The sequence below is a fragment of the Dermochelys coriacea genome, chromosome 21, assembly GCF_009764565.3.
Source record: "Dermochelys coriacea isolate rDerCor1 chromosome 21, rDerCor1.pri.v4, whole genome shotgun sequence".
Taxonomy (NCBI): domain Eukaryota; kingdom Metazoa; phylum Chordata; order Testudines; family Dermochelyidae; genus Dermochelys; species Dermochelys coriacea.
In genome coordinates this window covers 6,369,287-6,397,180 of record NC_050088.1, presented here as the reverse complement: position 1 = coordinate 6,397,180, position 27,894 = coordinate 6,369,287, and the positions used below count along the sequence as shown (strand labels likewise).

Sequence of the window (27,894 nt, the reverse complement as noted above, 5' to 3'; positions counted from 1 at the left end):
CAGACTTTCATTACAGGATATGCACTTAACACTGGACAATCCTGTTGTCACATTCGGTGCTGAGGACCTGTTCATTCATTCAGAGACAGCAGGCACTGTAGCCTAATGTTTGGTGCTATAGCCATGACAACTCCTGAAAGAGAACTTAGTTGACTTGAATATTGCTCCTGTTACTTCCCACTACACGTCCTTCAGTAATGGTACTTAATCCTTCTGTAAATACTATCCCCCCCCCCAGCCAGTATATTTTTATAACGTCTTTGAACATAGCTTCTCCAAAAACAAAACAGCAGGAAGGAAGATGTTCAGCCTGTTACATCAGAAGATTCAACAGAGGGGAAAATGACAGCTAAAAGCCTTAACACACAGGTCCCGAACTCCTATTAGATGTGATGCTTTGTACACGAATAAAGGCGCTTGTTGCAGTTATTTACATTGTGCCAAGGTAAAAAGTGTCCTGTCCTTTCAACTGGATGCAACACTCCTGATTTATGTTCCACACCGCTGTATGTACTGTAACAAAGCTCTGTCCTTGCCTCCGTGGGTCCCGCGTTTCCAGGTGGATTTCGCTAGCCTCAGAGGCTCACTGTGACCCTCCACGTAACCCTTCTTTCTCTAGAGACAAGGGTCACAGTCTACTGAGCCATTGTCATCATAAGCCAGCGAGGGAGGCGAGGAGAAGTTATCCTTCCTTGCACAGTCTCTGTCTCCCAGTCTCAGTGATCAATCAGAGGGCAAAGGTGGTGGTGGTGGAGGTGGAGGGACCCAGGCCCACCCTCTACTCCGGGCTCCAGCCCAGGGACCCTAATAGTATCAGCTAGGGTAGCTGACCTTTTAGAAACATGACATGTACAATTCCCTGGGCTACTTCTCCCACAGCAGCCCTCACTTCCTCAAGCTCCACTTCACCCTTACCTCAGGGCCTCCTTCCTTGTGCCTGATATGGTATGTACTACTCAGCCTCTCCAACCCCACAACTTCTTCCCACAGCTCCTGACATGCCCACCCACCTGACTGACTGGGAGGCTTTTAACTAGTTTCAGCCAGCCCCTGACTGGCTTCAGGTGTCCCAATCAACCTAGCCTTCTCCCTGCCTTCTGGAAAGTTCTTAATTGGCCCCAGGTGTCTTAATTGACCTGGAGCAGCTGCCATTTCACTTATCCTGGTACCAGGGATTTGTTTAGCCTGGAGTTAATATATCTATCTGGCCTTGCCCTGTCACAGTACAGATTGCAGGGCTCAAACGATTGAACAACAAACAAAAAAACCAAAGGGCACGCCAGAGAGAAATCCTGCACCTAAAGCACTGCTTGAAAATAATCTGGTTCGCCAGCCCCTGCTTCACATATTTATACTTTGCGCCACTGAAGACAGTATTTGCTTGCCAGGCCAAAAAAATGCTGTAACACATGCTACTGGCCTCCCATCCTCTAACTGAAGCAGTTTAATAATGTTTAAGGATTATAATACTATAGCCACAGCTGCAATCAAAAAGGGACCAATTCCAAGAGCTACACTATGCCACAAGTTGAAATCAGCAGTGAGTTAGTATACCTGCCAAGGGCAGGAAATTGGGGAGCATTTAGAAGGGGAAGACAGCTGATCAGATTTCAGTTGGAAACTCATTGACCACACTTCAGTATTATGTGGAAGCCAAATACACAGCTAAACAATGTGCTTATATATTGTACTGCCCAGTAGAGAGGGTAATTCAGAACACTTAGAGGAACTTAACAGCCAGATCTTGTTTTACCACCATAAAGGGGAATTAAAGTTCCATTAACACAGAGATACGACAATGCACAAGCCACAGCAGCATTTGAAAGCAGATATATACAGGAAATGGCACAAATCAGTCCACACTGCAATTTGGAACATAACTTCCATACCACTGATTTGGTTAGTCTAGTCCAGTCTGACCATAGCTAGTACCAGGTATTTCAGGGGACGTGTAAGACCTCCATATATAGGTAAGTCCCCATTCAGCAAAACACCGAAGGATGTACGCAAGTGCTTTGCTGAATAACGATGCATGCACGTGCTTAGTCGTCCATTGTGGCCCTGATACCATTTTCCAAGACACTTGTGGGGGAAAGTTGGTCCTAGCTCAGAGAGGAAGCATGTGGCTTCCGTCCTGAAGCACGAGGATGGACACTCCTGATCAGAACGGCAAGATGCTGCACGATTTAACAAACTGACTATTAAGAGTTGATACTTCCAGTTTTCACTTCTTTGAAATAGGCCTTGTAAAAAGTGCCAGAGCAACTGCCAGCTCATCACAAATGGGGAAAAAAAAAAAAAAAAAAAAGCTTATTCCAATACACTGTGAAACACAACTCACAAGCTACGTGTACTAGGAGGGAGGGAAAAAATGTGGTAAGAGGTCAAGCTACGCCCTCTGCTGTATGAAAGGAATATTTGCACTGCAAGTGTTGCAAGATCACTATCTCCTCTTTGCAACTTTTTAGAATTTGATAGCGATTACAGTCCCAGGAATGTCTAGAAAATGGTAGACTAAGCTTAAAATGCTCAAAACAAGACTGGTCAACTTCTTTTTGGCTTTAACTATTAGCTAGAGATGAAATGTAATTTCTCATAGGACATTGGAGGGAATTTATCTTGAGCCTGTGTGTATTATCTAAACTTAGACATCCTGTAAGGTAGGTGGCAACACACCTAGAAATACTGAACATATTGTGTCACATTCTTACCTTAATTTGAACCATCACATTTTAAGGACACAAAATGTGCACATGCTGCCTAAATTCTGCTGGGTTCCCTCATCTCACAACCACAGATGAAGAATTACTGTACGATAGTATGTAGTGTTACTGGTAGGAAATATCAGGACAGCCAGGAAAGGCTAGCGATTGCTGCAGGAAGCCCAAGGACGTGTAACATGCAAAGTTAAATAGCGTTTTGTCTCCTCTTCATTGATTTCTGTTAAGTTTTCAACACATTTCTAATCCTTAAAGGATGACCCACCACCTCATCTCAAAGGAACAGCTGTATGGGAGCAGGGTGTGTGTGTGTGTGCTCTGTTCACAGGCAGGAAGGGAATTAGATTCTTTCAATCACTGCCCAGACTGGCAGGTAGTGAAACAGCAAAACTGCTCTGGCCGAAAGGACCAACTAGCCTCTGCAGATGAAAAGTAAGGCATAAATCTTGCAAAGGAGATTAAATAGGTTTACAGTGTTTCAGACATCACTACTGGTCACAAAAATCAAATGTGGAATAGCTACTATACACTGGAAAACAATAGCTACCGCCCTAGAAAAGCAGAAAAATTACACAAGGCATATTTATGGGTTATAAAAGCCCTTTTATAAAGCCATTTTTAAACAAAACCAAAAAGTTTACAAAAGAAAATAAAAGATACAGAAGAATAAGTTGCTTAATATATTCCAAAAAGAGAAAAATAAGAGGGGACACAATTCCAACATGCTGAACAATAAAGGGTTTTTTCTTTCTCTCTCTCTTTTTTTTTTTTAATACAAAATACAAGCGAAGGATACACATACTTAAAACAGAGCTCGGGAGCAGGTACGCAGTCCTGGGAACCCCTCAATAAAAGCAAAGCAGGGTTGTGTTACTTTTTCTTCTTTGCAGGTACATACAGAGACTGGAATATGTAAAATTAAGTAGCACAAAAGACCATCACACAATTCTACCAATGCAGTTGCATCTATAATTCACGAACATGGTCAACAAAGTCATGTTCACTTCAACCCCTTCAAAAAATTATTTTTAAATAAAGCATTAACGTTACATTCAAACTTAACTCCTAGTGCTATGCTGCAGATCTCATATTGTCAAGGTATTGCAAGGACTGCCAACCCTTATGGGGGTTTTATGCCCAGTGATGACAGAGCCATGTTTAGCAACACTCTCTCAGATCACGGACCAGTAGAAAGAGTCCTTTATTTGCAGTCCCATTCCTTTTTCTGGCCACTAATGGGGGCAGAGGTCCAGAACTTGATGGTGGCTTATTTTAACAAAAGCCCAACAGGGTTGTGAATACTCAAGACAAATATTCATCACATACCACTGAATGATGCCTTGCTGATGTTAAGGGCCCAATGCTCCACCTGGAGTCTCTTCCTCCTTTGTTTCAGGGTAGTTATTTAGGGTTTGCTGTGACATGTTCATGGTAAAACAAATTATGTAGCTCTTATTTACAATTTTTGTAACAATTGCTTCTGCAGGAAAAAGTAAAATTCACAAATTTCCAGAACAGAGGGATAAAGTTATCAGACACTCCCATGCGCACACACACACACGTGCACACACACAAATATACTTCTGGGGCTTTCACACACATTGGTGTGGCTTAAGTTGACTGAGTATTTCTCCAACCCACCCTGCCCTTCCCAATATATATATAACCCTTGCCCCGGACATACAAAGCATATGCACCATGGTGTCTTGCAGTCCCACTGAGCATGCTCAGACTGACTGAACCATTCAGTTCCCTGCAGTTGTATGGGGCAGGCAGCTTACAGAGATCTTTCCAATAGTGGTTGATACATAGAGTCAGCACATAGGGAGAACTTGACTAGACTTAGAAAGAGAAACATTTATGTTTTCATAAAGATTTTAATGAAAAAGGACATTCAAATGCCAGTCAACGAATGAGGTGGGAAATCTAAAAGAACGACATGGTAGATTCTGGAAGGTGCTTTCCAAGGACAGCATCAGTGTCATTATTGTTCTGAAGTCTGAAATAGCTGAAGTCAGGGATTAATTTGTGTTCTTTAAAAACCATGTTCACCAGCAGTATGATGTTATAAAAATAAAGCTTACACAGAGAAATTACATAAAGCAAAACACCAATTTCTACAGCTCAAGAGTTTCTAGCATCTTAGTTTCTCCCCAACCCAGGCTCCTCAGCTGAACTGTCCAGTGGACATTTGGACTAACAGCCATTGAAAAGTCAAATATATCTTCAGCTCCCCTCCCTGCTACAAACAGTTCTTCGCTTCCTGATGCGGCCACATGGTGTTGCAGAAACTGAGCATGCTTAGAACAATTACCTACCCACCCTTCCATTCACTCCAGGACAGCAGTACAGATGCTCAAGGAAGTACACCATTTCCTCTCCCCCACACATTTCTCTGCTTTGACATGATAGTTTGATCGAAAACTGGAATTATTAAAAGCTTCCCAAACTGCTCCTAATTCTAAATCCTGCTCTCACCCCAAACCCGGACCCCATTTAATTTTAACTTGAAAAAAAGAAAAATCCTCTATTGAAGGGAATTTTGACACTTGTGTTGAATTTGTGTCTTATAGATTTAAACAGAAATTCAATACAGCCATAATTGTTTTATATTAGGATTTAGTATGCAATTTCCAAGCATCAGTGAAATCCTGCTTGTAAACCTTTGTTGGCCACACTGAATGGCCTGTTAAAGACATTACTGTTCATATACAAATGGAAACTCAAATGTTGTAGTGGGGTCCTGAAGCAGAAAGCTCTGATGGAAGTTAATGGATAAGCTGCCATTTTAGGATGGAAACCAGGACAGATGCTAAATTAGTGCAACTTTGGAAGCAACCCATTCACTTTAATGGAAGTGCTCCAAAGGTACACCTGGGTAACAGATCAGAATCTATCCCAGGTACTCAACTCTTTACTGATCTGGGGAGATGGGGGTGGGGGGAGAAGGAGAGGGCAGAAGCCACAATTTTGTTCATTGTTTTTAAAGCCTTCTCACAGCAAAGAAGGAACCCAGTCCTATCCTCCCCCCCAAAAAAAGAGGTGCCCTATTACTTTCCTTCATGGAATTAAAAGGCTTGAAACAAATTTTAAAAAAGGACATGTTTAAAAAGTAAGTCTACTGCTAATCAGAAATGCTCAATCTGTCTTAAAAATACCAAAAACTTTGTCTTCACAATTTTCTTCAACTTGCAGGAAAAAGGAGCTGCTCTATTTCCAAACTGAGAGGGTAACCTGGAGACAAGTGGATCTAGATCGTGAGGATTTAGTGTTTGCATGTACTACCAAAACACTAACCTACAGAGAAATAGTTACAAAAATCCAAACAAAAAATGTAGCATTTACAGAGTGTTCAGATTGTGACAGATTCAAAATTAAGAATCCTACCATCCTGTCATGTCAGCCATTAGTCATGAATATACAAGCAGAACAATAATTTTACAAAGATTCAGGGCCATAATTGGCAGGTATGAGAGAATCCATAGTCCAAAGATTTGAGTTCATAACAGAGGTCAAGTCTGAAAATTAAATTTCCAGGTTTCAGGTATATCACAGCCTGGATATTAGTTTAACTTGTTAAAAAGGAAAAAATGCTTCAATGGAAACTACAAAACTTACACCCTTCAGAACAAACCTGGTCTAGGGGCGAAGTGTATTTAGACAATTAAAAATACATTTAGCTGATTGACCAGATCTACTACTGGAGGCATTCTATTCTTAGGTAAATCTAGTACACTTAAAAAAAAAAAGTGCAAACTAACAACCCAATTGACAAGAAAGGCTTAAGCATGTATACTTTTAGTTTGTATTGAGAGGGACTATCTGCATGGACCATAAAGACAGACATGGAAGAGCATGTTACCAAAAAAGAGTTAATTTACATGAACAGTTCCACATAGCTGACCATCAGGAAGTTGGACATTTAAATTTTTTTTCTACATCACTAAAGAATTACAGGACTATGATCTGACAGGTTTCACTTAAGGATTGCAAGAGACTTCTTGCTCTCCTAATATTCGGAGGGGAAAGTTATACATTCACTTCTTGCTCAAAAGAATCACATCACAGCCCAGCCTGAAGTTGTACTGCAAAGTTAAACCCCTAAAAATAGAGATTTACAATGGAAACACTGATAGCATTCATTATAGTGGCAATGTTAGTCTCCTAGTTGAGAGTTAGAGAACTTAAGATGTATATGCTAAGGTAAAGCACACCCTCCCAATGAAGTTCACAGCCATGAACCAGATAAGACAATGACTTGGATGCTACTAACATTTCATTCTGTGTCTTTAGACTCCATGGGATACTCTGCCAGGTCTCCTCCCAGATCATAGTAGTGCATCCCATCTGAAAGCTTTCAGAAATCCAACAGCCTTAAAAATCCAACATCACAAGACCAGAAATCCAACTCTCTAGCAGTCTTGTTACCTTGAAGAGGCTGGTTTAAGAACATATATAATTGACTGAAAAGATTAGGACTGTCAAGCTTGCCAGCTATGAGAGAACGTGCAAGATATATAGAAAACATAAAAAGTTAAAAAGATGTCAAGTCCAGTTTTTATATTTCCACCAACAAATACTGCAGTCCCTCTATCAAGGTTTCAAGGAAAAATCCTGTGTACTTTTATTCCTAAGGGTTAAAGGAAATATGGCTGCTTGGATAAAAGCACATTAAAATGCCACTGCACAGACATCAAGTGTCTTGAATTTGGTGGGACAGCCTGCTTTTGTTACGCACCACAGTCCTGCTACACTGCCATCAACACTGTTCCCTCCCAGTTTTATCCTATTCCTACTCCCATTCCTACTCAGCCAGCGTTTTGGCTTCGGTAGCAGAATGCTGACTCGTTAGGTGCAGATCTAGGGGTGGTGGGATCAGCATGAAGAGCACTCCCATGCCGCAGGAAGGAGAGAGAAGTGATGGTGGGGTAAAATTATGATCTATACTGGTGGGAGTCTGCCATCCGAACATTACACCTGGAGAGGGTTGAGGGGTATGACTACACAGCCTTTCTGAGGACAGACGGAGAGAGAGGAGAGAAACACTTAAGCATGACTCATGGGATCTGAGACTGTGGCATTACAGGAATCCGTCGCTTCACATTTATAAAAGGCCACCCCCTCATCCCCATAACTAGAGTTTAGTTTGAGATTAAGTTAATTTTTTTTTGCTTAAAATGACTACGAAAAAACTCCCATACCATAAGAAAACCAGGCTTTAAAATTTTGTTTTAAAACTCTCTCCCATGCTCTGTCTAACTATATCCAGCCATGAAAAGAGTGACAGGAGTAATGGGTATGAGCAGTTGGTGGGTTGCAGGTTTGAAGCCTAATGAATGCGCTTTGCCAAGAGCAGAAAGCAATTCTACCCAGCCAGAGACAAAGGGTATCACGTCCTTATTGGATAAGTCCTTTCTAAAGGATGAAACACTAAGGTGGACTATTACAAGTCTCTTGAATATTGCCTATTAAAAATAGTTGCATGAGCCCAACAAGCTCAAATATGGGTAATAAAGTTCCTATTTAGAATTCATTAACCCCTTTTTTCTGAGGGAATGAATTTTTGTCAACTGAAACCACATGATGGAAGATGAATTTATTATGTGTTCCAATAAGGAACAGTCGTTTTAAAGGCCCTTTTCAGCTTTGGGAAATCTATGCTACTTGATGATTTGTAAGTATAATTTTAAAGTATCAGCTTCATATGCTATTGCTTCACAACTGCAACATCCCTTCAAAAATATACATTTTTAGTAAGTGATCCATTTAGTTATAAATGGCTTTCAGATTTGGTGGGGGACAAGAACGGAATGGCCAATAGAGAACAGTGACTTCAAAAAAAACATTACTGTATAAGGGTTTTTTCTTTAAAAAAAGGTACTGTATTCAACAGTTGAAAGCAAAGACAGCATTCAAAGCCCATGAGTCAAGCCACAGCCAAAACCGTGTTCTACCCCTAAGTATGTTTTCTTTTCCTCGTATTTTAAAAAAAACAACAAAAACAAAAAATCTCCCCAAACTGCCAATTAATCTTCACCAGAGGCTACTTCATCTTCAGACCCTTCATCCCCTGATTTATCTGGTGGAGGGCTGGCTGATTTTTTTTTCTTTTCTGGGGGGCTCTCAGGCTCCTCATCATCTTCTTTGGGAGATGGGGTCTTCTCTTTCGATGCCTTTGAAGCTGTGGGGCGGCCTGCCTTCCCTTTGCCTTTCACAGGACTGGGTGTCACTAAAGAAAGCAAAGCACCAGTTTCATGAGATCAGCTACAATTACATAAATAAAGAGAATTCACACAGCTTTACACAAACAATCTCTACTTGGAAAATGCATTCTCCAAATCAAACCAGGCTGTTTTTTGTAAGCGGATACTTGCAAAGATGAGTCCTGCATTAATGCTGTTGGAGCAACAATCTGTTAATGTGGATAATGATGCCATATCCAAAGTAACAGATGACTTGAGCAAGGAGAAAGCAGCAGAAGCAGGAAAACAACTGAAAAGAAAAGTCCATAATTCTCATTTACTTTCAAATAAATTGACAGGAGATAGTCAGGGATAGGCAAATCAGTAGGAGAGGTGTTGAATTTGGCACATACAGTAAAAACTCCATCTTTTCATTTTCAAAGAGATGAAACTCCAATGTATTGGTTGAAGTCATCACCAGAACTCCTTGATGAAAGCCCATCACACATCAAAAAAGTCATGCAACTATAGTGTTCCAGTTTAGAGTTAGCCTTCATCTTAGGTTTGTGAATATCACAAATGTTTCATTAACGGAGAGTAAACTTCTGCAGTCTTCTCAAATGTCACTCATTTTGAGGGACTTCACTCATTGCAGTCCCAATGTTACCCACACTATGAAGGAAGGGTGTCCTTGCTTTCATAGCTGAAGTTATTTACATCAGAAAAAGAGATTTGTGAAGCACAAGTTACAGAAGAGTTATCTACACTAAAGAAACAAATCTGACAATATTTTAGTTTTCTGATATTCATTTTACTTTGGGTCCATCACCTTGAGTTTGTCATATTTGTCATCCTTCGGCTGGCTTTGACGGGCAAAGAGGCACCCTCTTTGGAGAAAGTGCATGCCAATCTACTTATCGTTAATGGCATGCTCTAAGCCTGTCTTCTGAAGCTTACCCTGAGTAGGAAGAATTACTTTAGGACCAGGCTACTATTTTATTATGGATCCATTTGAAAGTTTGTAGGCATCCAGAGGAAAACAAAGTGTTAAGACAGATGCCTGATAGATCTAAAAAGGACATTTTACTCTTATGCAAGATTATTTAAGAGTCTGAACTCAAGGGGGAAAAAAAAAAAAGCGTTTCTAAAAGACATTTAAAAACCATTTAATTGCAAGACGTCATGAGCTGCGGGATGGCAGCACTGTGGCATCAAAGGAAAGCAGCTATCTGCAGCACAAAAGCTGGATGACATGGCATCTCCTAAAGAGTGACAAACTCCTTTCCACAGAACAATGGAGCTCATGGGCATCCCCTCCCCCCAAAAAACAAGACAGTTCAAATCCCACTGCTACTATTCCAGGCTCCCAGCAGCCAGCACTACATTATGAACCAAATATCTTTTGAACTTTTCTCCACAACCATGAAAGTTACAAAACACGCTTTTATTTTTAAGAAAGCTGCAATTCTGAAGCACAATTCTGCAACATGCTCTGTTGCTGTGAAAAACAGAGGGTGAAGTAAAGTCATAGTAGTAATGCTACAGTTTATGGTTGCAAAGGCACTTTGATCATAGACTCCTATTTCAACAAATGAAAAAAGCCTGGAAAAGCTTCCTTTAGGCTAAAATTTCTCATGCTCACAGTCAGCTAGAAAAAAGTGGAATAAAAATGCATTCAGTAATTTGAATATCTGTGCACCTCTATATAGCTATGCCTACATCCAGAGGTCTGCATAGTGAAATAAATGGAGCAGTTATTCAAGGTTGTTAGGCCCAAGTGTCAACTACTTTAAGTCACCAGAGGACAAGTGGTCTAGACACAGGACTGGAAGCTAAGAACTCAGGAGTTCTCATCCCAACATTGCCACTGGCATCATCTTTTTTTTGGTCTCTATTTCCCTATCAGTAAAACTGATTTAATTCTTATCTATTTCACAAGGCTGTTAATTTTGAAGTGCTACGTAGTTTAAAAATCCAATTATGCTTTATTATTCTCCAAAAAAGCGATGAGGTAAATCTGACTAACGTTCCTTAAAGTAGATGAACAATTAGGAAAGAGTGACATTTACACACTCGGACACAGCCTTGCTAACTGATCCTTGCTTCAAAAAAATGAGTGTTTGCAGCTGTAAGTGGCTTCCCGTCCAGTAAGCTCACCTGTAGCCTTTAGCCTGGGCTTAGGCATTTTCTTTTCTTTCCTCTCTGGCTTGGATTTCTTAGCCACCTTTTTTTTGTTCTTTTTTGAACTGCCATAATCACTATCATCATCATCTTCCATGAGGAAGTCTTCATCACTGCCAGAATCTTCTGCAGGGACAGAGAAAGGAAGTGTGTGTTTGTGAAGAAGCCTTTAAATCTTTTCCAAGTGCAAAGAAAGGAGAGGGGTCTAGCAGTTAGACTGGTGGATGGGAGAGGAGCAAGAGTCAGAATACCGTAGTTCTATAAGCTGTCACATACCGTGGGCAAGTCATTTTTCCCCACTGTGCCTCAGTTTATCATCTGTAAATATTTCATAGCAGACGACAAGGTTTTTAAAGATACCTATTTTATGGTGATGACTTAGAATTTGTAAAAACGGATGGTATATCGAGTCATGCACCTCTTTGCCCTGAGGTGAAGACCCCCCCCCCAAAAAAGAGATACACTCTACACTACAGCTAAACTTAATTCAACCCTTGAACAGATATGCCTTAACACTGAATGCATTAGTGAGCAGTCTGCATCCACTGCCCAAGAAGTTAACTACATCAGGGTCACACTACTCCAAACAGCTGCTTTAGTATGTTTTTCATTACAATTCCCCTCTACTTACTCTCCTGGAATGGTGCCTCCTCCTCCTCCTGCTCTTCCTCCTCACTGCCCACATTATCCATAAGCATCTCTCGTTGCTTGGAAGCCGCTTTGGATGCTGCCTGCCGTTGCTGGCGCACGTTTTTGTGGTCTTCTTTCTCATCCTCACTGTCCTCTGTAACAAAATTCACCATGTTGCAATGAAGACTCACAATATACCACATATTCCTGGCTAAGAGCAAAATGAAGGCCAAATCATTCCCGATAAAGCAGGAGAATTGAGAGGCTTGCTGGGCAACTATCATAGCTGGTTACTTGAGTGTGGTCAAAATTCTCCCTACATCAAGCATATGTTTTGAAAGGGCTCAACCTCGAGGTCCTGTCCATTAAACATGAACTAAAGAACCCCAGGACACTTTTTCATAACAGGCATATTTCCCCAGCATCCTGCACCAACCCATTCTTAATACAGAGCAGAGTGCTGCTTACTGAAAATGTGCTTCTGAGATCCTTTGTAATGAAAGGTGCTCTATAAAATGTCAGATATCATTAACGTAAATTTAATAGCAAATGCTGCTGTACAGATTACCTCATCTGTACAATATGATAGTTACAGTTCCCACAGTGAACCTAACTGAACGCCGACCCAAATCGTTCAAGTCAATGTTGCATTACAGTGGTATATTTTTCATTGTAAAAATATTTCACTCACAATGGTTATAGACTGTGTGCTCATAAGATATTTTTGTGAGTCTAGAGCAGAATAAACTGGGAAATACTATAGTAAGTTATTTAAACTCTACTCATTTCCATCCAGCTGACAGACTGAAGCTTGAATAAAAATACAGAAAAGCAGAAGACTCTCAGTACTAATGCAGGGGAGTGAGGTCAGGGAACGGCTTCACACTAGTCAACGATCCTTGAGCTTCCCCTCCTCCCACTTGAGCCACTTGCACAAAGCTTAGGGATAAACAAAATGGGGGCATAGGACAGCTGGAGTTTTCATACTTTTAATCTAAAGGAGGTGTGGAGGGAAGGAAGAGTACATAACTTGCAAGAGGGATGGAGCAAAGAGTATATTTAGTTCCTAACTTCTGATTTTGCTTTTGGCATTCAATCACAACAGTTAGGCCAACTCAGTACTGATTTCAGGGCAACATACCTGAAACAGTCGCTTAACAGTGGGAAAGATCTTTGCTTTTACCCTCTTTACCTGCAGCCCTTTTCCTGGATTTGGAGGCTCTCTTGTTCTTTTCAGGTTTGGCTTTTTTTGCTTTTTTGCTTTTTTGCGAGCTCTCATAGTCACTGTCAGCTTTGCCATCATCTGCTCCTAAGTCATCATCCTCGCTGCCAAAGTCTTCATCTAGGAGAAAATGATGACAAAATGTAGTCTCAAATACTTCTCAATGGAACATATGTATTGGAGACATAAGGGAGTGGTAGGCACAGTGGACTAACATTCTTGGTCTTCCCTGCTCCAAGTATTACGCTAACATTACACGAGCAAGAGCTCTATAGCTTGAAAGCTTGTCTCTCTCACCAACAGAAGTTGATCCACTTCATTCACCTTGTCTCAGTAGTACTATATCACAAAGGAAGAAAATCTGGTAGTCTAGTCCACCAGAACCAGAAAGAACAGGAGAAGTGAAGATAGGGTCCAACTTAAGGTGCAACAGCAGAGCGATGCATTATGAAGACTAGTCCTGTCGGCATAGTTAGTCCTTTACTTAGAATATAATCCTTGTAATATTCTTATTACAAGGATGATATTCCTATAACAAGCCTATTTGGTTATGTTAGCAGCTGGGTAACTACCTGGTGAGTGTGAATCATCTTTCTTGGTCTTCACATCTTTTTCTTCTGAATCCTCACTGCAAAGGAGAGAAGGAGAAAGTGTTATCAGTATTTTAGAGGATGAACCTGCTGTACTGGGTAAGCCTGTGGTAGTTGGGTGAACTGGTACTTTAAGAGGCTGCCACTTTGTGCTTCAGAATCTAAGCTCTCATTTAAAAAAAAAAAAAGCTACCTAGTCATTATGGTTGTAAAAATAACCACCCTGAAATTGTGAAGCAAGTGTAAAATGACTGACAGCTGAAACAGCAGCTCTGAGAAATGAGCTGCAAAGTTCAGCTCAATAAACTTAACTCTGAAATCTAAAGTAATTACTATTATAATTAGCTAGAAGAAACAACATGGAGTGAAAGGCTCTTCCTTTTGGATGCTAAAGGATGTAAAGCCAACACAGCAAACCCAGCCTAGGAGTAAACAGTTTTAAATAGGACTGGTGAAAACAGAGGTAAAAGCCAGTAATGGTGAAACAAATATGCTCCAGACTACTGAAGGGTTGTGTCAATGGCAAGAATGGATAGGGGACTGTAGAACATAACTCTAGTTCTAAATCTGAAATTTACCACCATACATTTCTGAAGCATGTTTTGATTACCTGAATAAGCTAGTTTGTTTACAAGTTCAAGTCTTGTGGGACCAACAATGAAGTTTGTATCATAGATACTCATATTTGTCACACACTGAGAAGGACCAGAACTAGCAGCTCTCATAGCAATCAATACTTAGGTGCTTTCAGATCTGCTTCTCTCAAATTATATCATCTGAAAGTGGCTGAAAATATCTAGATTCAGGTAATATTTGGGAGTAATTCCTGGACAGCAATCTGGACCTCCAGTATTTCTAAGCTACTGGAGCACAGGTAAGTAGAAAACAGAGCAGCAGCACAAGTAGACCAACCAGGAAAGTCATACAAAAGGTGCTTGAAGTGCCAGCACTAAAAAAATCAGTCTCCCCCCCCCCCCCCCAAAAAGATTAAGGCCTAGTCTACATTTAAAATTAGATCAATTGAGCTACGTTGCTCAGGCTGTGAAAATTTTTGCACCTTATGTTAACCTAACAGGGACTGTAGGTGCAGCCAAGTCGATAGAAGAATTTTTCCGTCAACCTAGCTACTGCTTCTTGGAGAGGTGAATTTGGCAGGTCTTTCCTTAAGGGGTTGGTTTCCTTTACATTTCTGAGCAATCTCAGGTTTCAGAGTAGCAGCCGTGTTAGTCTGTATTCGCAAAAAGAAAAGCAGTACTTGTGGCACCTTAGAGACTAAAATTTATTAGAGCATAAGCTTTCGGCATCCGACGAAGTGAGCTGTAGCTCATGAAAGTTTGAGCAATCTCAGTAATCAAAAAGATATTTTGTTTTGGAAGCACATTGAATGTCAGACAAACTATGAAAATGGAGAACTAATGAGTCTTCACTGTTACTAATGCTTCCACTTCTGTAGAAAACATTGCTAAGAATAGTTGAGGGGCTTTTTCATCCGATCCAACAATGACTGTAAAGCGCTATAAAACTATGGAGAGACTGAAATATTTCAAGCTGGTAGCCCACCTACTCATATCCTGTGTCAAGATTTTTGTAGCTCATGTGACTCTACTTGCTCCTGTTCTAGTTGCCTAGCTCTGGAAAGTGATTTTAATGCTAAAGCACTAGCGCTTATGCTTTATGCCTGGCTTCAATGCCCTTTTGAATGAGGAAAGAGAACCTCAGCGTCCAATCCCCTTTTGCTGGCTTGGTCAGCAACAGTTCTGACATTTTAGGAAGCTTATACAGACTACGCCTACCCACAGTCGTGTGTGTTATGACCTGGCTCCCTCAATATATTCAAATGTTTCAACTCAGCACAGATCCAGTCCTGCATTCCAACAGACCCTAGAGTTCTCCTGAAGACTCCTCTGCTCTACAGTAGATGGGCTGCTCCAATGCTCTTTTGACTCTGGTTAGCTCCATCTATTGGTCCAAGAGATCTAGGAGGTCTATGCCTAGAATAAGATTTGCTATTACACAACATGGAGTCTGCACCTTTCCAGATTCACAGAATGGGGTTGCCATATGTAGCACAGACATAACATGCTCTTCTTGTGGGACCTTTCTGCCCCTTTTTTCCTCTCAGCAAGAAGGCTGTAGGATCTATCAGGCCTTCAGGATTTAGAAGAAAGTCCCAGAAACCACATTAATGGGATTCCTTAGAGCAGAGGTTCTCAAACTGTGGTCTGCAGACCACCAGTGGTCTGAGAGCTCCATTCAGGTGGTCTGCAGAGAATTCCCTCTAAGGTGCGCACCTGGGTGGCCGCACACGAGAGAATGAAGGGCCACCCACCTAATTAGTGGAGCCGCGCAGGTGTGGCTCCACTAATTAGGTGCCTGGACCCTGGAGAAGACACATGTAAGGTGAGGTGGTGGCCTTGGGGGGAGGGGGGGAGTATAGGAGGTAGGTGGGAGGAGGCAGTGGGGTGAGAAGAAGTGGTAGGAGGAATTAGGGATGTGCAGGGCTGCAGCAGCCAGAGAAAGAGGTGACTTTCCCCAGCTTGGGGGCTGTCGCGGCGGCGAAGAGATGGCACATCCATCGCATTAGAAAGGTAAGACTACTGCTATTTAAAAAAAAAAAAAATCGTGTACTTTTATTTGTAGAACCAAAAAAAAAAAAAATTTTTTTTAATAGCGCTTTTATCCAAAGTGCTTTACAATAGTTAGCTAATGGTACAAACAACATTTGGAAAGATTATTAAGTGGCCCGCTGACACCCGCAGCAATTTTCAAGTGGTCCATGAAAAAAAAAAAAAAGTTTGAGAACCACTGCCTTAGACAGCAGACTCCATTAATATATTTCAAATGTCCAGTTAGTCACTTGCAAGTGGAAATTCACATAGAATCTGGAGGCAGATTCTCTACACCTGAAGGGTAGAAGAACGTTGAATAGGGTGAAAAAGAGAAACCACACATTGCCAGACCTCTTTCAAACTGCTACGATACTATTTAACTGGAGATTCCTATACACCCTGAGCTTCAAGTAACTGAGCCTTAGATGCAAGGGAAAGGAACCATTCCATGACTAAGATTTCTTTAGTCTTTCTAGGACCCCTTGAAAGCCCATCACCATACCAGCTAGTACTGAAGGCTTCAGTGCAACGAAGTGCACATCGCTTACGATTGTTGCAACCTACATGACAAGTCTGGTTTAGCTAATGTTGGGCTATCAGAAGCAACAGAAACAACTTCTTACCTGTCCTCCTGAGAGTTCTTTCCAGGCCGCCTCTTATTTTTAGCCTCCCGGGGAGATGAACGGATTTTCTTGGCTGGAGGGGCTGAATCTCTTCCATAATCTTCATCTGGACAGTACAGCAGAGGAAATGGGTTTGAAAAGAAGTGAACTACGCTATAACTTACAGCAATCCAAATAGCCAATAGAATACTACCTCTTCAAGTATATTTAAAGTTACCAATCCATGTCATTTTTACAGAGGTCAGATCAGCATCCTGTCAAAAACCCCAAAGTCTTCAAAAACTTCAATTCAACTTTACGAAAGTGACACAGTATACTCAGCCTGTATATCCACAAACTGCATAATAAGTTAACAAGTTTAAGATGCAGCAGTCATAGGAAATACTGAAGAAAAGGCTTCATGGCAAGAGAAAAGTTGATCTGAGTTTTATGGGAAATCAGAACCTTAATTTTTAAATTCAGAATTATACACATCCATTAAAATTTGCACCTATTTCTTATCTTAGGTGCTCCAAAAAAACCCCACTCTTTAGATATTTATGGATCTGTGTTCTTGTGATGACAAAGACGGACAGGTGTAACGTCTTTCACAAAATTGTTTAAGTACCAGATTATGCACAACGATTACAGGAAACTACCAATAGTACTGCAGTTAAGAACTAGGCAAACTTCAGTCACATTCTCTTTCCGCTAAGTGTCAATATAACCTCAATTAGCAGAGCTGCAGCATGTCTACTTTCCAAGAAAATAAAACGATGATATTTTTGGAAGCCATGCGGATTATCTAATTCACATGAATATGCAAACAACTAAAAAAGATGATTCACAGAGAAGCCTGTGTGGTAGACTCAACTATATAAACTAATAAATTGGCTGCGGTAAAATACGAGGAAGTAATTTCAGGAAGATTCTGCCAATTACAAATCAAGAAAGGCCTTTAGAAGCTGTCACAATATAAGCATTAAAATAGTTTTACATTACATTTTCAAACCCTTATCAATTCACGGCCATGATAAAGAGTGAAAATTTTGTATTTTTTTTCTGGAAAAAAAAACAGAGAGTTTACCAGCATCGTCTGATTCCTGAAACTGTGAATAATCGACCACCTTCCTGTTCCTGTTAAGAAAAAGAGGAAAAAAAGGGTTAAGTTTAACTAACAACTTATGATCTTGTAAAGACAGCTTTTTCAAACTAGCAAAAACCACCACCACTCTCGTTTTCTGATGCAGAATTCCAAGTCTGCAAAGTCATTACCCATCAACACCTCCAAAGGGCAACCCTAAAAACAATTCCAGAAACTCAGCAATCTATATCAACAGTCGGAAACAAATGCAGGATCAACGCTCTAGCACAGACGTTCTCAAACCTCATTGCACTGCAACCCCCTTTGGACAACAAAAATTACTACATGATGCCAGAAGGGGGGGGACTGAAGCCTGAGCCTGCTGCCATGGGTGAGAAAGCCAAAGGGCATCAGCCCCAGGCTGGAGGCCTGTAACCTCAGTCCTGCCATTCAGGACTGAAGCCATGGGGCTCGGGCTTCGGCTCCCAGCAAACCTAACGACAGCCCTGGTGACTCTATTAAAACAGGATTGCGACTGACTTTGGGGTCCCAACCTGCAGTTTGAGAACCGGTGCTCTAACAACTTCCTCTGGAGCCATTACATTTATAAGGCTGGATGAGGTTTGTTTTTTGTTTTTTTTTTGTTTTTTTTTTTAAATGAAAGAAGGTAAAATTTCCAGTTTCTATTAGAGATTGCTAACATATCCATCACTTAGCTTTTTAAAGTTTTTGAACAATATTCTTTGTGCTGCTTAAGAGCACGATTAACAGAGCCACCCTCACCTGTTCATACATAGTTCCTCTACTGTACAATGAAACTGTAACCAGTATTGTGTTGCCATAGTTTATTCAGCCACAGTTCTTGAGAACCATCTTTAAAACACCGGTAGCACCCTAAGATTAAAACTGAGTTTTCACTACCCCTTTCAAAAAACAAACAAACAAACCATGTTCACAGGTCAGGAAACATTCAGTTTAATCAATGTTAGAAATATAATATTTTCTATCTACCTCCCTATTGAGACTGCATTTGTTACACTAGTTACGTATTAGGGTTTAGCAACATCCAGAAGTTGCACTATTTTAAATCAAAATAGTTTAAAAAAACCACAAACGCCTTTAGTTAGGGTATGTCTATACATACAGCGCTGTAGTTGTATCGATACAGACATACCGCTACAGCGCATCTGGTGAATACGCCCATAAAAAAGCCAACCCCCCCCCAAGCAACAGTTCTCCTGCTGATGTAGCGCTGTACACGAGCACTTATATCGGTGCAACTTATGTCAGTCAGCAGGGTGGAACAGTCACACCCTTGAGTGACCAAGTTTTACCAACACAGGCCTTAGGCATAGCCTGCAACAGGCAGAACTTTGTTTAGACCAGACCTAGGAGTTCCTACATCCATCAGTATTCCCCCCACCGAATCTTTAGCCTGACGTGAAACGGTTGCTGTAGAAATAGTATCAAAGATGGACTCCAGGTACACACTGAGCAGGTGAACTGACACTCACAATGTCATGCACATGCCATTAATACAGGCGTCAAGACAGGGAGAATTGCTTGTACAAAATAAAGTTTCCCATGGGGCATTAGCTGCTCTTTACACAAAATTCAGTGACCTCCAACTGAATTTTTAAACAGGACAGTGAGGGGGAAAGTGTAAATATTTTTGTTTTTTTTTTAAATAAAAGATAAGTGACAAAGCCTGTCATTTCACAGTGCTTTGGCCATTATATTTGAAGTTTCTTCACAGAATAAGCCTACAATCAAAATATTTGAATATGCCAAGCAGACATATACAGCATTTTCAAGATTAAGAAAATCAGTCCTTGAAAAGGAAGAGAAAAAAAACTTGTGTCCCCTCCCACTCTTTTTTAATTTCTTTTGGAATATATAAAGAATGCCTGAAAGGTTTAAAAAAAGCAAAGCAGCTTCCACCTATCCTTTAAGGCTTCATAATGACTAGAGAACAATGAGGCAAAACTGAAAGTTGACAAGTTAAGAGTGAAAGTTGGGTTTTTTTGAGTCATGTTAAAAATTTTGGTTTCTCATGGTTAACACCAACTTAATTTCAGTAATAAAATAAAAATTTGGGGAAAAAATACTACACTGGATCTTTGTGAGTTCAACGTATCGCTACCCCTCCCACTGATTGAAGCAGCAGTTGGGAGCAACTTTTTATTGCAACTCTACTAGTGACACTGATAGAGGTGTGCCCCACTCCCCACACAACTTCTCCTGTGGAGACTTCCCTACTTAGTCTTCTGGAGAGTGAGGGAACAAATAGCTCAGCATGGCTTCCATTAGGGGCTCTCTTCTCTGGGTATACAATTTGCCCTGCCAGTTGGATATTTTGAGATTGTAGCCCTGCAAATATATGCTGCTCCTGTGGTGAACTGATTATCGATAGCCCAGAAAGGCAAAGACAGTTTTAAGAAGCAATTCACAATATGTTTGAGTGGAGAGGTGAGCATGGATGCTACATCTTAGTTTCACTTTCTTCCCCATGGCTTTTAGCCTTCCTAGAAGTTATGGGACAGAGATTTGGCAACCTCCCCTGAGGAAACACTTAATTAAGGTATGCCCTCATACCTAATCCACACCCCCAGCAATGTCAGGGACATTCATGGTATTTGTTGTGTTAAAGCTTTCCTGGGAAAAGCCTTTCTGGTTCTCCTTGTACGTTACCACCAAAAAGGACAAAACAAAATGGGGCACAAGGCATGTTTCAAAAAGTCTGATAAAAGACAATTATGCTCGATTAGAAAAGTTAAGTAGTTATAGCTATAACAATGAACTATGAGCTCCAATTCTTGGCAGATTTGGTTGGCTAATACCACAGAAATGACTTAGCAGACACTTCCCAATTCCTCTTCATTTGCCTAGAAAATGTGAGACCTGTACTTAGACAAAAGTCTAAAAAATGCTATAAAATGGCATTTGAGATCTAAGTAGAGCTCATATTCTGCATCTGACCCATTTACATAAGCGATGAGGTATTACTACTTTTCAGTTCCATTAGCCCGGTACAACCAATACAAGTACACAAGTGCTCACTGGATTCTATTCAGGCTCATAAAATAATATTCTTAATGAAGTTCCAATTGCAGGTCCAGATTCCGACTTTGCTATCTAATACCAGTGATTGACTTAGATCTTAGGTTAAGCAGCAGCTAAGAAAGTCCTTTTAAAAAATAAAACAAATAAATAAATCTAAAAAAGCATAGGTTTTTCTATGACAATCACTGCAGTATCAGAAATCCAAAAGCTATGAAGAACTTATCCTCACAAATGCATTTATGAGGTGGGGTAGTTCTCACTTTTACAGATGGCAAAAGTGATGTTCAAGATATTAAGTGACCTGCCCAATATTACACAGATTGGAAGAGTGCTATGATTCAAAAGCAGCTCTGAGACTCAATCCTGCACCTGAACCACAACTCCCTCCTGCCATCCTCCTCCTAAATTTGATGTGTAGCCACTAAATCAAACAAACACACAATGCCATTTTACATGCACTTTCCAGAAAGGAGCAGCACTTTGAGATTAATACAGTGTACTCTTGGCAAGGCTTTTTGCTGGAAGGATACCCCTAAAAGCATACTTTAACTACAGCTGTCAACTCCTTCAAATTCCTTTTAAGGTTCCTTTCTCTGATGAACCCCCAATTCATAGCTATTAGGAACAGCCTTAGAGAAAGAGGAAGTGCCATAATTCAGTTAAACCAACCCTAAAACACCCTCTCAAAAAAACCAAAACACAGAAAAACCACAAAAAATTCAAGAGATGGGTAGTCAGACTTTTGCCATGTTGAATCCAATGCAAATGACAAGAGGGGATTTTAAGTACAGCTGCAATGCATCACACTGCCCACTCATCTGTAGTCTGAATGTTGTACAATATGAATTTGGGAATATAACTATTGGCAGGATTCACTGAGAAGGGTAGAGGCCAGGCCACAAAAACTCAACTTCTAATTTCTGCTTCAACAATTGGCCTTCCTTGGGCCCAACTCAGCTTTTTCGCTGTGAAGCGGCACAAGGATTTATATTTTTAAAGTACTTAAAGAGAAGCATGAGCACTACATGATGACAAAGGTTAATCTGGTCCACATCCACTTATTTTGTGTGCATAAATGGAACAGACATTTCCCCCTTAAAACAAAAACAGAGGGTAATTTTGCTGCACACTCAGTCTATCAATTTCACAAGACAATTGTCTTCACAGTTCACTGACCTACTGAGCGCAGTGTAAGTTGCAGGATAAGCACCTTGCAAGAAACAAGCAGTCAGAGGGCTTCACCTAGCTTATTCATATTATTAGAATATAATGTAGGATACACATGTAAAATGCAAGATATTATGTCAGGCAAACAATGAAAACATTCTAAGCTTCTTTCCTGCTTCCAAGCACTAAGCCCTACAGGTTGGGCTAGCAAGATGGTCCCTCTTGTGCTCCCTCATTACCTTGTCTACAGCAATATTGATTTTTAGAGGAAGTGTGATAGAAATCAGTAGACAACTGTACAGCAAAGGCTGTTGCTTTTTGCCTTGCAGGAGAGAATGACTACAGAGACATAAGAGGGCACATACAGAAAAGAAACTTCTGGAAAGGAGTCTGCTCAAAAGAAGAAGTGCAAAGAACACACACAAACATTCAAGATCTGTTTAACTATAACTGTTGTCTCTACAAACTCAAGTCAAGCACAAACTGTCCTTCAGTCTAGCATTCTTATTCTGGGCCCAACATTCACTACATCTACCATCCCCTCGTCATGTTTGTATCATCTAAGGTGAGCATAAATACGAGCTCTAACAGCCATTGGCAGAAAAATGGCAAGGGTGTCATGAAGATAGAAGGCGCTAGAACACAGAAGCCATTCCACTGTTAAGACTGTTAAGGTAAGTAATTCAAAAAAATATTCAGTGTTCAGCTAACACCATTATAAACAACATGAAATATTTATAAAGACATAGGTAAGCTTTTCACCAATTTATGCTACTGCCTTTTTGGATTTCATTCAGCTTGGACTGCTAAACAGAAGAGTTTTCAGTTTCACTTTCCGGTTCTCTTCCAGTTGACAGGGCAGCTGTAGATTGGTTTCAACAACAGCACAGGGAAACGTTCCCATATTGCTGTTTTATGTCTAAGAAATATTTCTTTACATAATTGTTTTGCCACACCTGAATATAATGCTACATTTCTGGCCTTAACTAAATAGACAAAACTTATAAGAAATCTTTATTTCCAATGCTTATGCCTAACAGTTATTTGCCTAAGACAACTCACTATTAGTATGAGGGCTAATCTATGCTAGATATCGCTACAGTGGCACAGTTGCAACAATCCAGCTGCGCTGCTAGTGCAGACGTTCTGCGCTAGTGGGAAAGAGCTCTCCCATCAGCATAAATCCACTTCTTTGAGTGGTGGTAGCTATGTTGGCGGGAGAAGCACCCCCATCCACATAACACTGTCCACACCAGCACTTAGGTCAGCATAACTTATGTCGCTCAGGGGGTGGCTTTTTCACATCCCTAAGTGACATCAGTTATACCAACGTAAGTGTTAGTGCGTACAATTCTCTTTAAAATGACATAACTGTACTCAAACAAGATTGACAGCCTAGAGGTCTCCAACTACAGAGTGATCATTTAGGACCGGACTTGTGCAACAAGCCATCCAAGACTGGGCACTGATGGTGGTATCTGAAATTTTAGGGATACGTTTGACTTATAACTCCATAAAAAAAAAAAAAAAAACAAACAAAAAAACCACACTTAAGTGATTTATGCAGCAACAGTTTAAGCAGCCTTGTGCACATCCTCCATTTTAGCCAACTACTGAGGAAAACATTTTAGAAAACAAACGAGAAATATTATGAGGATAAAAGTACAGGAAAGATGCAACTGCCTTTCAGTCCCATGAGCTATTTGGGTGTTACTTTATGTATGCTGTACCCACTTACCACTACCATTTGCCTGCCTCTTTAGAGCATGAACACCTCAGCACTGAGATCATGTCTTCCCCCCCCCCCCCCATTAGAAGAGTATCTGGCCCATTGTGGACACTACCAGAAATAATCAATCCCACTCGGAAGGGCAAGCAAGGAAAAGGACAATTCTAAGGAAAAGGGGAGCAAGAAAGCTATAATTAAGTTTTCAAGAAGCACTCCACCTTAGTTTGAGCATTTTTCACTTAGATGGCCCAGGTATAGTATTAGGAGTTACATGGTCACATGTAAGCTTTGACATTAACACCTCTAACTAGGAGAATCCTTTCCCTATATACACTCCAGCAGAAGCACCACCTTACCAGTAAACATCTTAACCAATGAAAGCCTTAAGGTAATATTTACCATTGAAGGGACATGAATGTTAGACTTAGGTCCAAAATTTAATGTTTTGTAAAATCCAAAGTTTTACAGAATTTTGAATCAATACACATGTTCCTATTTTATAAGATCGTATTTAAAACATACTGGATTTAGATATTTGCTTGCAGCATTTTATTCTACAACATTGTATGTGCCAGTAAAAGGTGACAAGAAGCAAGTGAAACTGACAACTGAGTGAAAGGCAGAAGTGCATTGCATTAATTTTAAAAACAAAACAAAACACAAACCAAATTTTAAATTCTCAAACACACATACAAGATTTAATAATACAAGGAACTATAGAAGCCATCTAATTTAACAGCACCTAAGAATTTACACATCAGAATAGATAAGATAAATATGAGATGATATAACCATGTGCTGTAAATGGCCTGGATGTTACTTAGAAATTGTTTGTCATATTATGCAAAGATCCGAGAACAACATCCTTTACTATTTGATCCTTGCAATGTTCTATTGATATTGGTATTAGCATCACTGTACACCCGCAAGATGCATATACACATTTTTGAAGAAGGATGCTAGCAAAATCAATAAAAGTAAGCAAGCAGTATTTCACTCCAGGGCACCAAAAAACACTAGGTCTGGTGATAGTTTTTTTGGATGCCTGTGAAAAGGAAGAAGTTGCAAGTTTAACAAAACAACAAAAAACTTTTTTTTTTGGTTAAAAGTCAAATTTTAGCATTGATTCAGGCTTGGAGACCAAAGTCCTCTAACTACCAGCAGAATAAAGTGGCAGCTCAAGCTTCCCCCACTATCCCAATACTGGTTATCCCCATATTTCATTTAGGGTGATTTTTTTTAGATGGATACTTGTTCACCCAGAAGCAAACTGAGACCATGAATTCATTTCATACAGACCACTGAACATGGTAATATTCCATCATTGCTGACCTTGGATAAGTTCACCTGCATCTCCCATTAACAATACCAGAAGAAGAGCTTTGCATAAAATTTAAAGCTCATCTCTTGCACCAACAGAAGCTAGTGCACTAAAAGATATTACCTTACCCCCCTAGTCTCATTAACAGTGCAGTAACAGACCCAATACTCAGGTAAATCCTACATATTTTCAAACCAATAAGTTCAAAATTATGTAAAGTTTTCCAATTAACTAACACTGGAGGGGTATGTTGAACACATTTGCAGTTGAAGATTTATCTTCTATTTTTTCATAGGCCTGTTAAGACCAACCAGACTGCGGATTGCTGGCTCCAATTTTGCAACATCCCAGCAGGTATTCTGTTATTAACATCCCACTGAGCTGACACTGAACTCTTCTGAAGACCAACACCCATTTACACATATTAAGGCAAGTTGCATTTTTTACAACTGTGTACGATTTCCCAATTTTTTTTTGTTTAAAATTGGTTATAATAAGAATTATGGGTTATTTAATATAAAAACAGTTAGAAACCATACTTTTAAAAACACACATGTTCCTTACTTGTAGTCAGGTTCCAGTACCAGCAATTAAGTCACCAGCAAAATGTATACTATATCACACTGAGCATCAAAGTAGTATCATCACTGTATTCCAGGACAGGGGTATTGTCATTCAAGCTCAGACCACTAATCCATCTAGTGCAGCATCCTGTCTTGCAAAGGCCAAGGATGCTTCAGACCCTATTAATATTGCTGGGCAACTAAGTGTTTTATAAAGCAAGAGGAAAAAACCCTTCTGTACCCTGAGCAATTACTTTCAGACCTGACCTATGAGATATAATCACCCTTATCTTGGCATGCACAACTTACTGGTCAAAATACACAGGAGACCTGAAAGCTAAGATTAGTTTTCAACTATCAGTGTACTGAATGTCCCTTTTATCCCCCCCATCTGGGGACATTCAGCAAAAATCTTTGCAGACCAGACAAACATGAATCCCACCTTTAAAAGGCACAAAATGTGTACAGTTCATATTGTATTATTCTAAATCAGAAGTCAAGCTCATGCATATTACAATCCTCTTCCACAAACTAAGCATTTGCCATATTTTAAGATTGGAAAGACACAATCATTAATTTACACTACAATTTCAAATGCTACGCACAATATTAATCACTATGGGCAGGCTACAATCATTACCATGAGAAAACTGCACAGAATTTTGCCATCGTATTACAATTAAGCATTGTAGTTTATACTCCCCGGAAACTCTGTGCTATCAGAACCCAGGTCCAACCGCATCTCACATGAGTATAAGCATCACCACCTACCTTCTGTTGAACTGGGGAAAAGAAAGCCTGACTAGGGACGAATTTCACTGGTTCCTCATCCCCCAGCCCACAATTTAATGACAGGTCTCTCGGGGACTGGGGAATAGTAAGAAACCCACTCTAAGAGGAACTTGTTTTACGGCGAAGGAAAAATAAAGGGAGTGTGTTCAAATACCGCTCCCCGCCTGTCCCGGGGGGCGGCTCCTCCTAACTCCTCCCCCAAACGTGAGGCCAGTTGGCGGCAGCAGCGCCTAGCGGAAGCGGACTCGGAGCCGTGGTCATTATGGCATGATGCATGCCTGTCCCTTTGCAAGAAAACCGTAGAGCACAGTCTTCCCTGCCATTCTCCTCCTCCCCCCTAACCAGATGCAGCAAGGTATGCTGCATGCCTCTTCCCTGAACGTGTGAAATGGATCACATTGCATCCACGTACTCCGCGTGCTTCCCCTTAAAGTGGGTCATGGCATGCTGCAAATTTTCACCATTCATCCCCCGAGCAATAAGATGAGGAACAGCACCCAGCAAGCGCACTGCATGCCCTGCTCTCCTCCACCCAATAAGCTCGCAGCGACGCACGTTACACGTTACCCTTCCATCAAGCGTGCAACAAGGTACGATGCATGCCCACGCCCCCCCCCCCCCCACTACAAGCATGCTGTATTCACGCAACTACCCCCAGCCTGGGCAAAGCACGCTACAGGCTCCAGAGTCCTCCTCCCCCGTCCTCGTAGAGGGTGCAGAAGGGCACGCACAGGCTCCTCCCCCTAACCCGCATGTAGCCTCCCCGTGCCCCTCGCAGGGTGCAGAAGAGCACCACGCTGCAAGCATGTAGCCGCCCCTCCCTCCACCGAGCAAGCAGCCTCCCCCTCCAGGGTGCACAAGGGCACGCTGCAAAGATGTATCCCTCCCTCCCTCCCTCTAAAGTGCGCAGCAATGCACGCTACCTCCACGCCTGCCTCCCCTCGGCGTGGCCTGCAGCAGGCCTCGGGCCCGTCCCGTCCCAGAGGCAGCGCCCAGGGCCCCCGTCCCGCGCTCCCCGCACAGGGGGGGCATTGGAGGACCACGGGGCACTGGACGGGGGTGGGGGGGGGCCTCCTCCCGCACCGCCGCGCTCGCCCCCCCCCCCCGACTTACCTGACCGGCCTGGACATTTTCTCCAACCCAATCGGGGCCCGAAGCGGGCGAGGTCGGCCAAGGTGGGGGGGGTGGGGAAACCCGACGAGCCTCGATTCGGTGACGGACCCGAGCCGTCCCCTCCCTCCCGGGAGCAAGCGGGATCCCTGGGCCCAGAGCCTCGGGCCGCGCCGCCGGAGCCGCCTTTCCCTCAGCCGCGGCAGCCACCGCTCACGTCCCCGCCGGAAGGTGCGTCCCCGTCCCCGTCCCCGCTCCCCTCTCCTAACGTCCTCCGTCTGGGGCCCCGCTCACTCGCCGCTTCCCTCCCCCCCCCCGCAAAATGGTCG

General features: G+C 41.4%; 1 protein-coding gene across 2 annotated transcripts; it reads right to left on the bottom strand.

Moving 5' to 3' along the window:
* Window positions 1-3,461: 3,461 nt before the first annotated feature.
* NUCKS1 (nuclear casein kinase and cyclin dependent kinase substrate 1) lies at window positions 3,462-27,894 on the bottom strand. Of its 2 annotated transcripts, none has more exons than XM_038379912.2 (8): window positions 27,569-27,894; window positions 17,824-17,873; window positions 16,758-16,863; window positions 13,508-13,563; window positions 12,906-13,055; window positions 11,715-11,867; window positions 11,060-11,209; window positions 3,462-8,949 (listed from the first exon to the last, which is right to left on the bottom strand). In XM_038379912.2, the coding sequence occupies exons 1-8, from the start codon at window positions 27,583-27,585 to the stop codon at window positions 8,747-8,749; spliced, it is 885 nt and encodes a 294-aa protein (XP_038235840.1). In that variant the 5' UTR covers window positions 27,586-27,894; the 3' UTR covers window positions 3,462-8,746. The 2 variants fall into 2 exon arrangements, with proteins under 2 accessions (XP_038235840.1, XP_043356620.1); XM_043500685.1 differs by lacking the exon at window positions 27,569-27,894 and adding an exon at window positions 18,604-18,709.